The sequence below is a fragment of the Ciona robusta genome, chromosome 9 (genome assembly GCF_009617815.1).
Source record: "Ciona robusta chromosome 9, ASM961781v2".
Classification (NCBI taxonomy): Eukaryota; Metazoa; Chordata; class Ascidiacea; order Phlebobranchia; family Cionidae; genus Ciona; species Ciona robusta.
In genome coordinates, this window is record NC_143243.1 from 2,031,481 (window position 1) to 2,048,553 (window position 17,073).

General features: G+C 37.5%; 3 protein-coding genes across 3 annotated transcripts; 1 reads left to right on the forward strand and 2 right to left on the reverse strand.

The window, feature by feature from the left end:
* Positions 1-1,631: 1,631 nt before the first annotated feature.
* On the forward strand, positions 1,632-9,839 carry LOC149730725 (scavenger receptor cysteine-rich domain-containing protein DMBT1-like). The gene is made up of 13 exons (XM_089884022.1): positions 1,632-1,782; positions 2,046-2,239; positions 2,769-2,901; positions 3,047-3,091; positions 5,854-6,038; positions 6,380-6,524; positions 6,875-6,934; positions 7,118-7,296; positions 7,492-7,633; positions 7,901-7,954; positions 8,077-8,255; positions 8,476-8,656; positions 8,918-9,839. The coding sequence occupies exons 1-13, from the start codon at positions 1,716-1,718 to the stop codon at positions 9,043-9,045; spliced, it is 1,692 nt and encodes a 563-aa protein (XP_089740148.1). The 5' UTR covers positions 1,632-1,715; the 3' UTR covers positions 9,046-9,839.
* LOC149730726 (uncharacterized) lies at positions 9,726-12,597 on the reverse strand. The gene has a single exon (XM_089884018.1). The coding sequence runs from the start codon at positions 11,618-11,620 to the stop codon at positions 9,887-9,889; it is 1,734 nt and encodes a 577-aa protein (XP_089740144.1). The 5' UTR covers positions 11,621-12,597; the 3' UTR covers positions 9,726-9,886.
* A 142-nt stretch (positions 12,598-12,739) lies between these two features.
* LOC149730727 (uncharacterized) lies at positions 12,740-14,884 on the reverse strand. The gene has a single exon (XM_089884026.1). The coding sequence runs from the start codon at positions 14,831-14,833 to the stop codon at positions 13,232-13,234; it is 1,602 nt and encodes a 533-aa protein (XP_089740152.1). The 5' UTR covers positions 14,834-14,884; the 3' UTR covers positions 12,740-13,231.
* Between the last annotated feature and the right edge of the window lie 2,189 nt (positions 14,885-17,073).

The window sequence follows — 17,073 nt, forward strand, 5'->3', positions numbered from 1 at the left end:
TTTTTTTAATGGTTTTATAAAGTCGCCATAACATTTTTTATTTAAATATACAGCTTAAGCAAACGAATTGGTATTATGCTGATCTTGGCTGCAGTGATTTGTTATCAACAAGCTGACATTTAAAGTGAGACTGGAATCCCTATTATTATTTATTGGAATATGCCACGAGATGCTTGTTGGTCATTTATATACCGGTATATAGTAGCAGTAGGGTATAACACTGAAAACCTAATGAAAACGCCACGGATATAAAATTATACATACGAGTATATTAATGTTTATATGAATAAATAAATGTATAGTTGGGTTGGGAAAGACGGGAAACCTTTAGCACAAAATGTTCAAACATCCCGATTGTGTTTCAAACAATAATAACGTTATTGTCGTGAGGATGCGATTTTATAACTCTTTGAATGTTCTTTGTTTACTTTCAAACGGGACAAGAAAATAAAATGAAAAGGTGTCCCATTCTCTCCCACCTTACTATATATTATTTGAATGAATAAATAAAGCAACTTCATCTATGCTCGAGTGGCTGGAAAATGACAGGGAATTTATCATCTGTGTATTATAGGCAGGCGCACTATCCAACTGTGCCACGCCGCCGAATTTTTTATATTCTTTGTCTCGTATCGCATGTATCAACTCAACATATGGCGCTTACGTTACCCTGTCATCATATGATTAAGTGTGGTTGCATCATACTATGGAAGTCTGTTAAAAGCTTGCGTGCATGATGCGGCAAAAACATGTTTGGGAAACCCCATGTATCTACTCGCCCTTAATAGACTATATGTATGTTCGAGTGATACCTATAAATATGAGTCAAATCAAACTAAATGGTTGAGAAATGATGAGACACCTATTTATTCAACTTTTTCATCGCACTCAAAGAATTATAAAACCGTATCTTCATGACTCCCATAGACAAAGTTACATTTAAAACAGAACACACGCGAGAAAAAAGGTTTATTAATTTATCATTCAATTAACGAAAAGCAGAATTTTGGTTTCTAAGTATTACTTTTTAAAGTCGTGTCACGGAAAAACTATAGTTTGATAAACTTAGCAATCGCAAACACGACTTTCCACTTTGAATGAAAGCTGGTCACGCTGATATGCGGATATGAAAACCTCAGTCCGTTATAAAACTCCCAAAAGCATTAATTTGGAACGTTTTATTTTAAAACATAAATGTCAAAATAATTAATTAACAACGCTGCTTTTTTGTTGACTGGATACAAACATATACTTGTTTAAACGTTCTTTGTTTACTTCCCAATAGGACGGTAATGAAGAAGGGGCATTTTAAAATATATTGAAGAAGGGCAATTTACCCTAAACTAATATATTGCAGCTTATTGAAGCAAAACATTATTGTCATTTATTGTGTCCATTTCAACCCATGGTGGTTAATATTTTTTTAGAAGTTTTATAAAAGGACAGATACTTGCTGTGGCGTAATATGAATAAATGAAATAAAAATATTTCAATTCAATCACGAATTTACCACATATATCATCTTGAACACATCAATCATGTGATGTCGTTACATCCGGAGCGACGCGAAGAAGTCATAACGATTGTAGCTTCATACAATAATTCGCGTTCTGTTGAAGTGAACTTATGGACAAGGACATCTTGTTTTGTTGGTTTTATAAAGTTGCTGTAATTTTTATATTTGCTTGTTTTATTAGTTTATTTAAATTAAGAAAATGAATTGGTTAAGTAGTACGCTGATTTTCGTCGGTTTGGTTTATTATCAACTAGCTGATGGCCAAAGTAAGATTAAAGGCTAAATATTTTAAATTTTATTGCATAGGCCTACGGGATAAATTATAAACTTTCATTCATGTGTTGCTACATTTAAATACCTAGCGCAAATTGAAGGCAAAATCAAAAACGTTGTTAAGCGTTATAAATAAAATGTAATACATGACTCAGATGACTGTAACTATAACTCTAGGTGTTTGGATGATAGCCAAATAAATTTGGCCTGAATCTTTTTATCCCCCCTATAAGATATTTCTAACATTTCTGTGCAGCGTATACGTGCAGTAGACCGTCAAGGTTGATCGCAACAAACCAAACGCAACTTCTAAAATCTCCTGGTCGGTCTAGCAACATCAACTACCCGAATAATTTGCGTTGTATTTGGAACATAACTGCCCCACCTGGTATGCTGGTTCGCTTTACTGTACAGACTTTAAGAACGGAAAGGTGTTGCGACTATTTACAAGTAAGTACAGTGTGTTATACGTCGTTAAATCTGGCACAGCAAATAATAAATCCGTGTATGTAAAAATGCATATGCTTTAAAAGTAGTGCCGTGGCTTGGTAGCTAGAGAACTCGCAACGCAACCAAACGATACTTTCGCGTGGCCTCTTGCTACTGAACCATTGTTCTTGGCTAAGACCGGTTGCTGTTCCAACCCAGCGATCAATATTGAGTTGTTTAATTGGACAGCCATAACACGCAGGCATAAAGTTGCATGTGGCCAATAAGACACGCGTGATTTACAACTCCCCGGTCATTACTGATATAGACAACCGCGTTTGATCAACCCGTAGACGTAAATTATTTATAAGTGCATTTTACCTGCTGCTACACAACCACAAATGGCGACTAAAAACTGCTTTGTCGGTTAATTTCGGTTTGTTTTTGATCGAGCTTATTTTGCTAATGTAGTAAGGTGGTTTATTAATGTTATATTGTTATGTTAATTATTTTAATACGTACTTACTCATTAGAGCTTTGCTGTCTTTAGGTTAGGTGGGATAATAGTGTGGTGCGTCTTCGTGACAGAAGATCAAACATAACGTTCGTGAGCAATGCCATTAATCTTTTTTTCCGAACGGACGGATCTGTAAGATTGTGGGGGTTTGTTGCAAACTACATAAGTAAGCATGAACGTGTTGCGTAAAACTATCGAAAAAAGTTGCTTAAATTTCTGCCCCGTAAACCGGTATACTGAAGTTACATCTTACATAAGGGCATTTTATATCATGTAAACATGCTAACGTCATTTTATTTTTATTATTACAGTTGTCAACTCCACAGTCGGCTCATACACAACCCCCCCTACCACAAGTAAGTGTCACATAGATGTGGGCAGGTAATAACATAGATACCTAAACATACATCTATGATTATAATAGCAAGGTCTATGTGGATTTCTCTTGTATCAACCATAGCGTGTCAGCAATTCGTTGTGTCTATGTCAAGTGTCATGGGTCATTATATTCAAGTTTGAACCACTCACTGACCGCCCCTGTAGCAAAATGATTATGTATGTAATGTAACTTACTTTATCCTCGCGTGGCCAGAAAACGACAGTCGTTATAACATGGGTGTTCATACACCTCGTGCCAGCATATGAGTTACCATGTGTGTTACTTTGTGGGTGATTATTTTTTGGAATTTTTTAATTTTTTTAAAGTATTGCTGATATTTGGACAACCCATTAGAGACCACTGGGTTGGTGCAATTGTCGTTAAGTGTCTTATAGCCCCCACTGAATATACAAGATCGCTGGTTGGGTTATATGACTCCGTGCTGATCCGACTCCATATACAGGCTTCAGCGGGGTGCTATATCTACTGTAGTACTAATTGCTTTTATAACCAGAAACCAAACAGTTCATGATATCTTGCTATGTTTTATTCCTTTTTCTGGTATACAAGTACACGATACGGTATCGGGCAAAAGCTTACTTGACGGCTGGGCAAAGGCTCGGAAGAGCCCGCCATGAACCTAGACTGACCTCGAGGTCTCAGTGCCGATAGTGGTTTCTCGTTATTAGTTATTGTGTTAGGGAAAAGGCGAATTATATAGCGGACAGAATCACGTGACAGCAGTGTGACGTCATGCGATAAAAGGGAATCGATTTGGGCCTGTCATCGGCTGAACGGGATATCATTAACCTCGTTCAACGGGGGTTTGTTTTCATGGAAAAGTCTCTCATGAGATAAGTCGTATCCGCACTGTTGGCATTGATTAATTAAGTATTGGGATTGGGTTATGTGACGTCACTTTAGGCGTCGAGTTGCAACAATACCTCCCTTTCGGCAATGAGAAATTGATATGTGGGTCTCATGTAACCGAATACATTGTTGAAACTCGACGCCTACAATATATAAAGAAAACGATAACGATAAAATAACAAATCCGGGGCAATTAAAAAACTAAATAAAAGCGAAGTAAAAGACACATGGCGCAAGATATACAAAGAAAGAACATAAACAAAAATTAGGTTGGGTGGAACAGCGGTATTATGCTCCGTAGCTCGGAGCGATTAAAGTTGTGGACGGTCATGGGGTAAAATACAGGTGTGCGCATTGAAGTCGCTCGTGCGATAATGAAACGGACATGGGATCACTTATTGCTGTGAGCCCGGCAAAGCCGGCAGAATAAGTCGGCGCCTGTAGCTCAGGTCGCCCTGCGAGAGTTTATGTTAGACACCGGTTACGCACACCTGATATTTCTCCGTGTTGCACTTCCTTTACTTGTGAACGGCATTGACGCAGACTGGATAATTGTGTAGACTGTTGAGGATGCTGCTTGTCCTCGGTCTTATATCCTTTCGTTGAGGTAAAAAATACCCACGGCGTAGTGATAGCAGTGGAAAACTGGTCGCTTTTGACATCGTGGTCGCAAGAAATAGATCCATTTCGAAGCGAATGCAAACGGGAGACGGGACCGTAAGTTGAACGGTCGTAAAATATAAAAACACACCTGGTTTGCGATGTTGCTTTGTCAGTCAGTATTGCAGATCGCGGACGCTTTTGCATTTGCTTGTATTGCCATATAGTCCATTGAATAGATGCGGACAGCTTCTGCAGCATAGTGGCTGCTAGTCGGTTCGTAACATCGATATAGTCCATTAAATAACTGCTGTGGACGGCTTCTGTGGAATAGTCTTGTCGGGTCGGAAGGTTTTGCGTGTTCAAATCTAACGTCGGGTGCACCATTTATAGCCCCCACTGAATATACAAGATCGCTGGTTGGGTTATATGACTCCGTGCTGATCCGACTCCATATACAGGCTTCAGCGGGGTGCTATATCTACTGTAGTACTAATTGCTTTTATAACCAGAAACCAAACAGTTCATGATATCTTGCTATGTTTTATTCCTTTTTCTGGTATACAAGTACACGATACGGTATCGGGCAAAAGCTTACTTGACGGCTGGGCAAAGGCTCGGAAGAGCCCGCCATGAACCTAGACTGACCTCGAGGTCTCAGTGCCGATAGTGGTTTCTCGTTATTAGTTATTGTGTTAGGGAAAAGGCGAATTATATAGCGGACAGAATCACGTGACAGCAGTGTGACGTCATGCGATAAAAGGGAATCGATTTGGGCCTGTCATCGGCTGAACGGGATATCATTAACCTCGTTCAACGGGGGGTTTGTTTTCATGGAAAAGTCTCTCATGAGATAAGTCGTATCCGCACTGTTGGCATTGATTAATTAAGTATTGGGATTGGGTTATGTGACGTCACTTTAGGCGTCGAGTTGCAACAGTCTTGCCCAAGGCCACATACGCCCACAATGGTAGCAACATCGAGCCCTGAACCCATTACCTCTGGGTTACAGGCAGGTGTGCTAACCACTATACCACGGCGCCAGATTTGTCCAAATTATCAGCCAAAAAATGAAAAAATACCCCAAAAATAATCCTGCACAACCACAAAGTAACATCCATGGTAACTCCTATGCTGGCATGAGGTGCGTAAAATTGAACACTTGTGTTATAACAACTACGCGAGGAAAAAGTAAGTTACATATATACATACTTGACCAACATAATAGAACCAATATGTTGAACTTAACAGAAAGTTAAAACATTCCAGCCGTCGCACCATGTGGATTCAGTGCCAACGCCACAAATTTTTCGCGACCTCTCAACTCACCTGGCTACCCCAGGTCATACGGCAATTATCTTAACTGTAATTGGTACCTAACGGCCAGACCTGGTTACTTTGTACAGTTCATATTGGTACGACTTACAACAGAACGTTGCTGTGACCGGCTGAGGGTGAGATTTTTTAACTAATGTTTATTTTCATGCTGTTAAACTAGATATAACATTTATTAAAACCTATGCTTTTTTATTAATGGCTTTTATGAAAGAGACCTTCTGATGAACTTTATTTGGACCAACTTTTTGTCTGCACCTTCATTTGGACAACAAGTCATCACACAGCATGATTAACTTAGTATTATAAATAGCACGTCTGGCATTTCTTTCCCACCTTTTTATGCTGATGAAGTCAACTTTAACAAGAAATGTAAATGATGTTTTGCAAAAACATATGAAATACCAGCAAACAACAACTGTTTATATAAATGTTACATTATGGCATTCCCATATTGCAGGTTTATGGGTCGTTCCCATACATGCGTCAATTCGCAGGCTACGTCACCAGAAGTACAACAGTGGTGTCTGTAAACAACACAATGCGTTTGTATTTCAGAAGTGATGGTAGTGTAACAAGATCAGGGTTCCGGGGTTATTTTAGAGGTTTGTTTGTTCTTTTATGCCAGTGTGCAGAATATAGCAATTTCATGTGTGCGCAAACAAAGACTAATATTCCTCCAAAATTACAATCCCTATAATACATACAAAGCAAGCACAAGCAAACCAAACACATTTCCAAACAATGCGACAACGTTATATTGGTTCTATTCTTAATTCTAAATCAATCAAGAAAAAAACTCAGCTGCCATACTCTGCATATCAAATTTTGAAACTAGAGTATTTTATATGATCAAAGTGATAGCTTAAGTTTCTGTATACACTCTAACCACAACCGAAGTTAACCAAACCTGGGTTTAGTATAGTATAATATAAAGCTGTCTTTAAATCCACAGAAACTTCAGTCGCCATGACGACGCCGGCTCCAACCACAACAACACCACCCACAACTCCAGGTAAACCCCTCTCTGTGAAGTCAATATCAGTTGTTTACACCCGCAATATAGTTGTTTACACCCGCACCATGATAATTCTCTTCTTGTTGGTGTACTAATTAGTCCCATCTTCCGTACCAAATTTGAAGAAAAAATATATGTTATGTCCATGAAAAAAGTGGTCTGCCAACTTTTTATTTTTAGTTCCTTGTGGTGGCAACCTGACGGCAACCAATGTGTCACAAGATTTCTACACTCCTGGTTGGAGTTCAAGATACAGAAATAATCTTAGATGTTATTGGTATATATATGCAAGGCCAGGATGGCAAGTTCACATACAAGTTGTCAGTGTTGATACTGAAAGCTGCTGTGATCGTCTGCGAGTAAGTATGATTTGTATAATTTAGGCACATCTTACATGGGAACACTACATGCTTACTGTTTAGTTGAGTTGTAACATGGGTGTCTTCTTATACACCAGACACACTTGGTGCATTTATAAATCTCATGCTCACTGATAAGTTACAATGCGATTGGCGTCCGACACTGCACTAAAATTCTTTTTGTTTTAAACACAGATTACAGCTCCTGGTCAAACCTATACTATAAATGGTAGAAGCTCTGTCATCCGTAACTACATCAGTCCAGCAAACAGATTCACCCTTTACTTCAGGACAGATTCTTCTGTTACTCGAAGAGGAATTTACTTAAGATACCAAGGTTAGAAAGGGGTGGGGGGGTTTTGTTTTGTGTTTACTGGTACCCTGGAATACCTAGATTGTTTCCCACAAATGTGTTTGGTAAACTAGTGTCTTCTATTTTATATGGGTGAGGTCCTATCTGTCCGAGTCTGCTCATCACCCCAACTTAAAAGCTACGGATACAATTTATTTTGGTCATTTTTCGTCTCCCCCAAAATATCAAAACATTAAAAATGGTTTTGTGTTCTTAACTGCAAAATCTAAAAGGTGAGCCTTTGTTTTTCAGAAACACGGAACAACCAGATACCTACAACACCAACAATACCCCCTACCACTCCAGGTAGGCATGAAGGATTTTTACAAAAAAAAGCTGAGGCACCTTATATTTAGGCTAGTGTTTTGGCTCATTCTAAAGTGAACTACAAAAAATATACATAAATTAATGATTGAATGTTTTCACAGAGCCTTGTGGAACAAACTATGAGGTTTTATCTTCTGAACAACCACTCAGATCCCCTAACTATCCAAACCCATATCTCAGCAGCAGGGTTTGTGTGTGGATACTTACAGCTCCTCAAAACTCAAAGATCAAACTCAGACTTAGTTCATTTTCAACTGAAAACTGCTGTGACATCTTAGATGTAAGAATAGTTAGTTATGGCATCTCTAATCAACTGGTGTGGAATTAAGAATATTTGTCATCTTTTGTACAAACTTAGATTTTAATAGTTTAACATAGATGTAAGCAGTTGAATTCCCCCCTCCCTTTTTAATGTAATGCTGTCAGTTAAGGCAAACCATAATTAAAGGATATTTTCTTACACGTTAACAATAAAAACTTAAATTGGCTCCTTTTTTCAGATTACTAACGTTCTAAACAGAAGAGTTGTTGAATTGGGTGGCAATCTCTCAAGCACAGTTTATTATTCAAGCACGAACATGATGACTTTGACCTTTAGAACTGATGATAACAATAACATGCAAGGTTTTGAATTCTTCTTCTCAATTGCAACCGGACCAATTCCTACACAGAGACCTGCAGGTCAGACTACTGTTCAACATGTTTGTTAGGTTTAATGGGTTATGTTGTTTTGGGTACTAGCGGTTTAGTCCAGGGTTGGTCTATTTTGTTGGGTTTACAACAGGCTGAGCTTAGTTATAAGTCTGACTGTTAAATCTGTTTATAATCAACTCATAGTGGGTTACAATACAAACTGCTATGTATTTGAAAAAATGTATTTATGGTAATGGGAGAGCTAAATTTAAGATTATTTTTAAAAATGATTTATTTACCTTTGTTCAGTTGCCCCTACCAACGGAAACAATCAACAAGTTCAACTGGCCACCACCAGCAAAGCAAGGATTCTTCACCCAGTTAACACAGGCTTAGTATTTGCTGTTGCTTTCTCAATATATTCACTATTACTATAATATCCCATCATTGTGTTATATCTCTACCATATAAGAGATTTAAAGTAAATTAATTTTACAAACACACATCAGTGTTTCTATTTTAAACTGCTGTATTAACTTATGTTAGCTTTGCCAAAACAAACCAGTTCCATATTAATCTAAACCACATAAAAAACATCAGTTGTAATTTCTGTATAAAGAAGTGATAGTTTTATATTACTTTTTTTATTTCTGTATTTAGTGTATATAGTAAAAAAGCCCATTTAAATAACCTGATAAAATCAAAGGCACCTCAACTTATAATCAATAAATTTGGCATATATCAGTGGGGCAAGACCGTTGTTGGCTGTTCTGTTTCATACCCGCTTACTAGTTATTCTATTTATACCTTTGTGGGCAATTCTTTATTAACATGTTGCTACCAATTTGGTCATTAGTGACCATTGAATTGGAGCAACTGTTAAATGTCCTGCCCAGGAACCCTTACCCACGATAATACCAACATTAACCTTTGAATTCACCTCTGGGTTAAAAGCAGACATGCCGTACACCCTGCCACGTCGTCATTCTATTACATAACAGAACTGCTGGGTAGTTGAGGCTTCTTCTAATTTGTGTTTGTGATAAACAACACAGTCTCAATTATTTTATAATTCTTTCTTTATATTATGAGAAGTTACATATATGGGCTCTATATATACAACTGTACCAACCGGCCATTTTATTCTGTATACCATTATTATGTATTAAAGAAACTCTCCGTATACAGAAACATATTCTTTGTGTTGAATACAAAAACTGCATTAAATATACCTAATGTTCATTAAAACAAATTTGTAGCTAATTCAGCAGAAATTGACTACAGTTCATTGCGTTCAATTACGTCATTATATTTTACGTCATCATATTTCACGTCATCTTGTTTCACGTCATCATGTTTTACGTCATCATGCTTCACGTCATCATGGCTGTATTCAAATGGTTCCTCAGCCATGCCCTGCTCTACATTATACCAATCTTCCAGCGCTGTTTTGATATTTTCATCCGTAACGCTTTCGCTTCTGACTTCATTAATCTCACTCGAACCCACAAGACGCGTGAAGATTCTGTCTCCCATAAAAGGAGTTCCCTTTAAAACTCCCCGGTACACGTTTATCCAGGTTTCTCTTTTTAAGTTCTTTACTTTGCCAAGTGCCCTGTGGAGTATATGTTCCACATTTGTTCGAGGTATCAGCGTCGCCTCAAGTAAAATTGAGTTAATAGATTCGAAATTAGCAGTTTCGTGTATGAAGATTCGCAGTTGATCCCAGGTTGCTGTATTACCTTCGTCCGTTGTAATCAATCCGTCTTTATTTGTGTCCAACGAGTTAAACACACGAGTAGAGTTGCACCACCAATTCGCACGATGTTCACAAATCGTTTGAAACTCCTCAAAATTGCACTTCCCATCACATTTGTTCAATTCACCCAGTAAGTTTACTCTGGCATGTTCGAGATTTATATGCCCAAAGTTCATATACCCTTCCCCATACCATTTCCACATTACATCGAATTCGCTAAGCAGTCTTGGTGTCTTGTAATCCGTACTTTCAAGACAGTCTGAAACGTCTATAGTATTATCTTTAAAACTCTGGTCCACACTATTCTCTTTGTCGGTATCAACACCGAATTGAATAACAACTGATAAACTGTTATTGCCCAACGAGTTTACTTGATGATAATACCTCCTTGGAAAAAATATACAATCCCCAGCGTGCAGGGTCACATTTGTCCATGGAACTTTCACAATATCCGGATATTTAATCAAATCCACAGCCATTGGATCGAACAAAGAAGCTCCACCGTCGGCGTCCTTACCGTTTTCCTCTTGCTCATACACCCACTTCGTGTATTGTGGCTCTGCTAGCTTCCATTGCTTGCTACCAATTAGTTGACAGTTGAGTTGGTTGTACGAATCCTCGTGAAACAAGCTTGAGCTTCCACCTTTATTCCACCAAATGTTAATTTCAATAAAGTTTCTCGTGAATTCTCCGCACGCCCCAATCGAAGGCAGGACAGGAAATTCTTTGTACATTTGAGCTGGTAGCTCAGACACCATGTAACTGTTGGATTCCTCGCTTTGGAAGTGATCTACAAAATGTCGTATCGTATCCCGGCCATAATATTTCTCCCCCAACGGTGCTAACATACCATCATGCTTTTTTTCATCCAATCTTAAAACTCTCATTTCTAATTCTCCGTAATGTTCCTTCAGATAATCGTTTGTCCAGTGCTTAAATACATCAGTATTCACTAAACCGCCACGAAAAATTGCAGGCTTCATCGCTTTGAAGTAATTTTCGTAAAACTCTGCCGGTTTAGGAGCATTTTCGAGCGTAAATTCGTCCAAGAGGACAGTGGGGAGTCGGTGGAAGCCAAAAGGTTTAAGATGTCCTTCAGGGAATAAAGATTCACTTGCGTAGCAGACAGAGAACAGAGTAAACTTAATAAAACATAGTTTAACATTTAATTTCATTATGTCGTACCTATTAATCCAAATCCATAGAATTATATAATCGCAGGACGTAGGTAGGCCTAGACCATAATTTATCATGCTTTATGCTCTTTATTATTGTTGAGTAAAATCAGGGGTAAAATAATTCATTCGATATAGGCCTCAATAATCAATATATACGGCGGGTTTTCGGTGATAAATATAGTAGAGTGGGGAAAGATTGGACACCTTTAGCACACAATAACCAAATATCTTGATCATGTTTTGAACAATTAACAACGGTTAATGAGAGTCGTAAGATACGGTTTTATAATTGTAAATGTTCTTTGTTTGCTACCAAATAGGTCGAGAAAATTGGAGTCAAAAGGTGTCCCATCTTCCCCAACCCAACTGTATATAGTGATGTTATACTTTGATATCTTTATTAATTGATAACAGGCAAGCCTAAACATAACTTTTCTTGTCCCACTGTCATAGTTTAAATCGGCTATTATCTACAGTATGTGACTATACGTTATTGTTTAAAGCATTATAATAATGTTCCAACCATAATGGATCATACTTATTTATAATAAAGCTTATGTTTTTTGCCACAAATTTGGCATTACCAACGTCTAACTTTGGATATTTGATGTTTGTTAAGTTTGTATATTTCTAACTAAAACTTGCATTTCAACACTTTGAGGCTGTTTGACGTTTTTTAATTATAATACAAGACTACATTTAAATACATGTACAGATAGGTTTTTAACGTAAAATATCAAGTCTACAGTGCACACGAAGTATATAGATATCACCCGTGCATACAAACTTGCCCATCGCAACGACCGGTCATATTTTAAAACGAATAACAACAGTAACTCATATTCTTAATTACTAACTCTTCTCTATTCTTTATCAACTGACTGCATACGTAAAGAATCCACATGTAAGTTATACAGTTTTCAAGAAATTCTCACCAGTTCGAGGAAAGAAATTCTCTCCAGTTCGAGCTAGGAAGTAATTGAAACTACGATCGCTTCCTTGCATCTCCCACGGCCATCGGCGACTTTAGAACTTAATGTATAATTAACGTGTAGTAATTAGACAAACTCTGGCTGATATAAAGAATGTAGTCGTAACAAAAAAAGAGAAACGTTGACAAACTGTGAAACATTCGTTTCGGTACGTTTTAAAACACTTTGATAGTTCGCGAATTTGTTTACAAGACGCGCATCGTCTTGGGCATGTATAGTCATACATGTTTACAATGTATTGGAGTCAATAGCATAAGTTTACATCACACATAGAAATAACACTTACAAAGCGCGGCATTTATCTTTTATGAAAGGCAATATCTGGCGGTATACCGACTATAGCCACTATATTCTGTATATATAGTAGGGTGGGGTAAGACGGGACACATCTAGCACCGAATATACAAATATCCCGATCGTGTTTTAAACAATTACTACGGTTCATGGCAGTCGTGAGGACACGGTTTTGTATTTAATTAAATTTTCTTTGTTTACTACCAATTTTGACGAGAAAATAGAATGATAGGTTATTCCATCTACCCCACCCTACCATATATCCTACTATCTTGTAATAAAGCACTTCCCAAAAACAAAAAAAACGCATCTATTGTGTTCATTCAAAAACTGGCATAAAATATAGTTAATAATTATAATTCGCTTGTCAGTACACGTGCAGCTCATTGTATAAAAATGACTACAGTTCATTTCGTTCTTTGCGTTCATTTACGTCATCATGTTCCGCATCATCATGGCTGTACTCAAACGATTCCTTAGCTATGCTCTGCTCTACATTATACCAATCTTCCAGCGCTGTTTTGATATTTTCATCCGTAATGCTTTCGCTTCTGACTTCATTAATCTCACTCGAACCCACAAGACGCGTGAAGATTCTGTCTCCCATAAAAGAAGTTCCTCTTAACCTCTGGTACACTTTTAACCATGTTTCTCTTTTCAAGTTCTCGGCTTTGCCAAGTGCCATGTGAAGGAAATGTTCCACATTTGTTCGAGGTATTAGAGTCGCCTCAAGAAAAACTGAATTAATGGATTCAAAATCCGAAATTTCTTTAACATAGACTCGCAGTTGATCCCAGGTTGCTGTATTTCCTTCGTCCGTTGTAATCAATCCGTCTTTATTTGTGTCCAGCGAGTTAAACACACGAGTAGAGTTGCACCACCAATTCGCACGATGTTCACAAATCGTTTGAAACTCCTTAAAGTTGCACTTCCCATCACATTTGTTTAACTCCATTAGTAAATTTTCTCTGGCATGTACAAAACTCGTTTGCCCAAAGTTCATATACCCTTCCCCATACCATTTCCACATTACATCGAATTCGTTAAGCAGTCTTGGTGTCTTGTAATCCGTACTTTCAAGACAATCTGAAACATCTAAAGTATTATCTTCAAAACTCTGGTCCACGCTATTCTCTTTGTCATTATCAACACCAAATTGTATAACAACTGATAAACTGTTATTGCCCAACGAGTTTACTTGATGATAATACCTCTTTGGAAAAAATATACAATCCCCAGCGTGCAGGGTCACATTTGTCCATGGAACTTTCACAATATCCGGATATTTAATCAAATCAACAGCCATTGGATCGAACAAAGAAGCTCCACCGTCGGCGGCCTTACCGTATTCATCTTGTTCATACACCCATTTCGTGTATTGTGGCTCTGCTAGCTTCCATTGCTTGCTACCAATCAGTTGACAGTTGAGTTGATCATTCGAATCCTCGTGAAGCAAGCTTGAGCTTCCACCTTTATTCCACCAAACGTTAATTTCAATAAAGTTTCTCGTGAATTCTCCGCACGCCCCAATCGAAGGCAGGACAGGAAACTCTTTGTACATTTGAGCTGGTAGCTCAGACACCATGTAACTGTTGGATTCCTTGCTTTGGAAGTGATCTACAAAATGTCGTATCGTGTCCCGGCCATAATACTTCTCCCCCAACAGTGCTAACATACCATCACGCTTTTCTTCATCCAATCTTAAAACTCTCATTTCCAAGTCTCCGTAATGTTCCTTCAGATAATCGTTTGTCCAGTGCTTAAATACATCAGTATTCACTAAACCGCCACGAAAAATTGCAGGCTTCATCGCTTTGAAGTAATTTTCGTAAAACTCTGCCGGTTTAGGAGCATTTTCGAGCGTAAATTCGTCCAAGAGGACAGTGGGGGGTCGGTGGAAGCCAAAAGGTTTGAGATGTCCTTCAGGGAATAAAGATTCACTTGCGTAGCAGACAGAGAACAAAGTAAACATGATAAAACATAGTTCGATTTTTAATTTCATTATATTAGGCTATGTCTTGTTACCATCAACAATCTAGAAAGTTAAAATAGTAGGGTTTAGGGATCGTACATGTATATATTATATTCTCTCTGTATAAATTAAACCAAAAATATTATTTTTACGTTGATTCAAAATAAGGCTAGAAGACTAATTCATTTGGTATAACCCTCTTGGTAATAAGTATTCTGCTCTAGTAGTTACGATAAATTTTAAATCCTGATTGCAACAAAGTGAATTGAATAAATTCACAAAATAAATTTATGCTGGTGCGGAACGCTATCTGTAGTGGAAGTCTGGACACCTAGGCCTATATATAGCCTATACAAAACTGTTTCAGCGACCGATTACATTCCTTAAAGAACAACAGAATTTACTTATATTTTTACAACCCTCCCTGTGTGGAACTTTTTACTAACAGCTTGTAAAATGGTGATTTCATGTTTTGTTTTCCAGATTAAAGGTAGTTTAAAATACGATTGTTTCCTTACCTCCTTGCTAGCTACTGTAGGGCTCTTATGACTATGTAAAACGCGAGTATAAAATGCAGCTCCTAACATATGTTTCCACCACATAGAGAAAGTAATATCGCTAGCAGAAGCGACGTATCCTGTAACGTGTAAATCGTGCTGGAAATGAATCATCATCGGCTTCCTCTTTTATTATAAAATACTGAACAGTATTCTATGCAAGTATAGAGAAAACTGTTTTGAATCAACTCTGTAAAACCAGTAAATGGCTATTTGACGGACATTTATTGTTTTGTTCCGGTTTTTCTAAAACACTGCATTATTTTAAACCAATTTTAAGGGCATATATAACGATTTGCGCCTTACACTGTCTAATAAGCAAGTATTCTTAAGAATATCTCCTTCAAGCGTGGCTGGTCCGCACAATAATTAACGCGTATCGGGTTTCAACTACGCAAGTTCATAAATAATACAAAGTCATTAAGAAAATGGGTATTGGTATATTTTACAGCACGACTGTATTAAACATCATAAAGAAGGCGTGCAAAAACACTTTACCATTGATTGAAACTTCTTGTTGTACTGCATAATATTTATGTGTACTGCTGTCATATATCTTAGTTTGAGGAATAAGGTTTTATTTGAGAATCCAATGGGAAATGGTTTATAGCGTATTTGTTCGGGGTGCCCCACCAGGAATAAACAAACAAAAGTTCAAAAACTGGCTGAAAAAGAACCTTCAATCGTTTGACGCTTTATCGAAGGTGGATGGGGAAAACACTTTTGAATTGTTATTGACAGAACACGAAGGTGCTTAATACTGCATATTTGTTCTTGTTAGATACATAGCAAGGCGGGGCAAGTTGGGATATGCATGGTACGATGTGACACCTTTTTCAATCTCCGTTATCGGCTTTCCATTTAACGACAGACGGGCAAAAAAGTTACAGTATACAGTTTTTGTTTTGTGAGAAAAATACACAGGGATCAATATGACTTAAGTTATGAATGAAATCAGCACAAAAGTCGGCTATTGTTTTTTAGAATTATAAAGTTTACATAACAAAATAAAACTAGCAGAGCCCGTTAATTCCGGTTGGCTAACTAAAAGTTGAAGAACACCATTAATATATATAATATAAAATCGTTGAACTTTTTTGTCTCTTCCCTACCCACTAAGTTATAACAGTACTAATTCATGGTAACATTTAAATACCGTCCTATATTTATATTTGTGAGATATTGAGCATTATGTGCTTAAATGTCCCGTCTTACCCCTCTTTTCTGTACCTTAAATTCTTGTTTATCTTTATAGAGTCAATTAACATCATCAACAATACACTGCAGTATAGTTTCGGAGGAACAGAACACCAAATCACAATCGAAATATGCCCCAATGCAAAACAAAAAGTTAAACTATTTTTTACCAAAGCTTAGAAATTCTTCCAAAAAATACTATCAAACCCCGGACCCCTTCGCAGCTCTGCGCATCCACCCCCCAATATACCCATAATAGCAGCCTCTTTGAAAGTCCCAATCCTCCAAGATCTTCCCTTAAGAGGTGAGTAAGGCTGTATAATAGTTATAGGCCTCCATACATGTAAGTAGAAAAACACAATGTGTAGGCTTATAACTACACGATTAAAATTAAAAATACAAACAAAACGAATTTTTGTATGTAACCCTAAAATCATAAAATACTGTGCTGCTTATTAATCTTTTGGCCAAGTGACCTCCGTAATGAACAGGCAAGACTTGATTATTTATAACTGT

Bases quoted from the DNA above. Each gene is read 5' to 3' on its own strand.
- LOC149730725 (XM_089884022.1), top strand. From the start codon at position 1,716: ATGAATTGGTTAAGTAGTACGCTGATTTTCGTCGGTTTGGTTTATTAT. The intron at 7,297-7,491 runs GTAAGTATGATT...TTTTAAACACAG, and splicing joins GCTGCTGTGATCGTCTGCGA to ATTACAGCTCCTGGTCAAAC. The intron at 8,657-8,917 runs GTCAGACTACTG...ACCTTTGTTCAG, and splicing joins TCCTACACAGAGACCTGCAG to TTGCCCCTACCAACGGAAAC.
- LOC149730726 (XM_089884018.1), bottom strand. From the start codon at position 11,620: ATGATAAATTATGGTCTAGGCCTACCTACGTCCTGCGATTATATAATT.
- LOC149730727 (XM_089884026.1), bottom strand. From the start codon at position 14,833: ATGAAATTAAAAATCGAACTATGTTTTATCATGTTTACTTTGTTCTCT.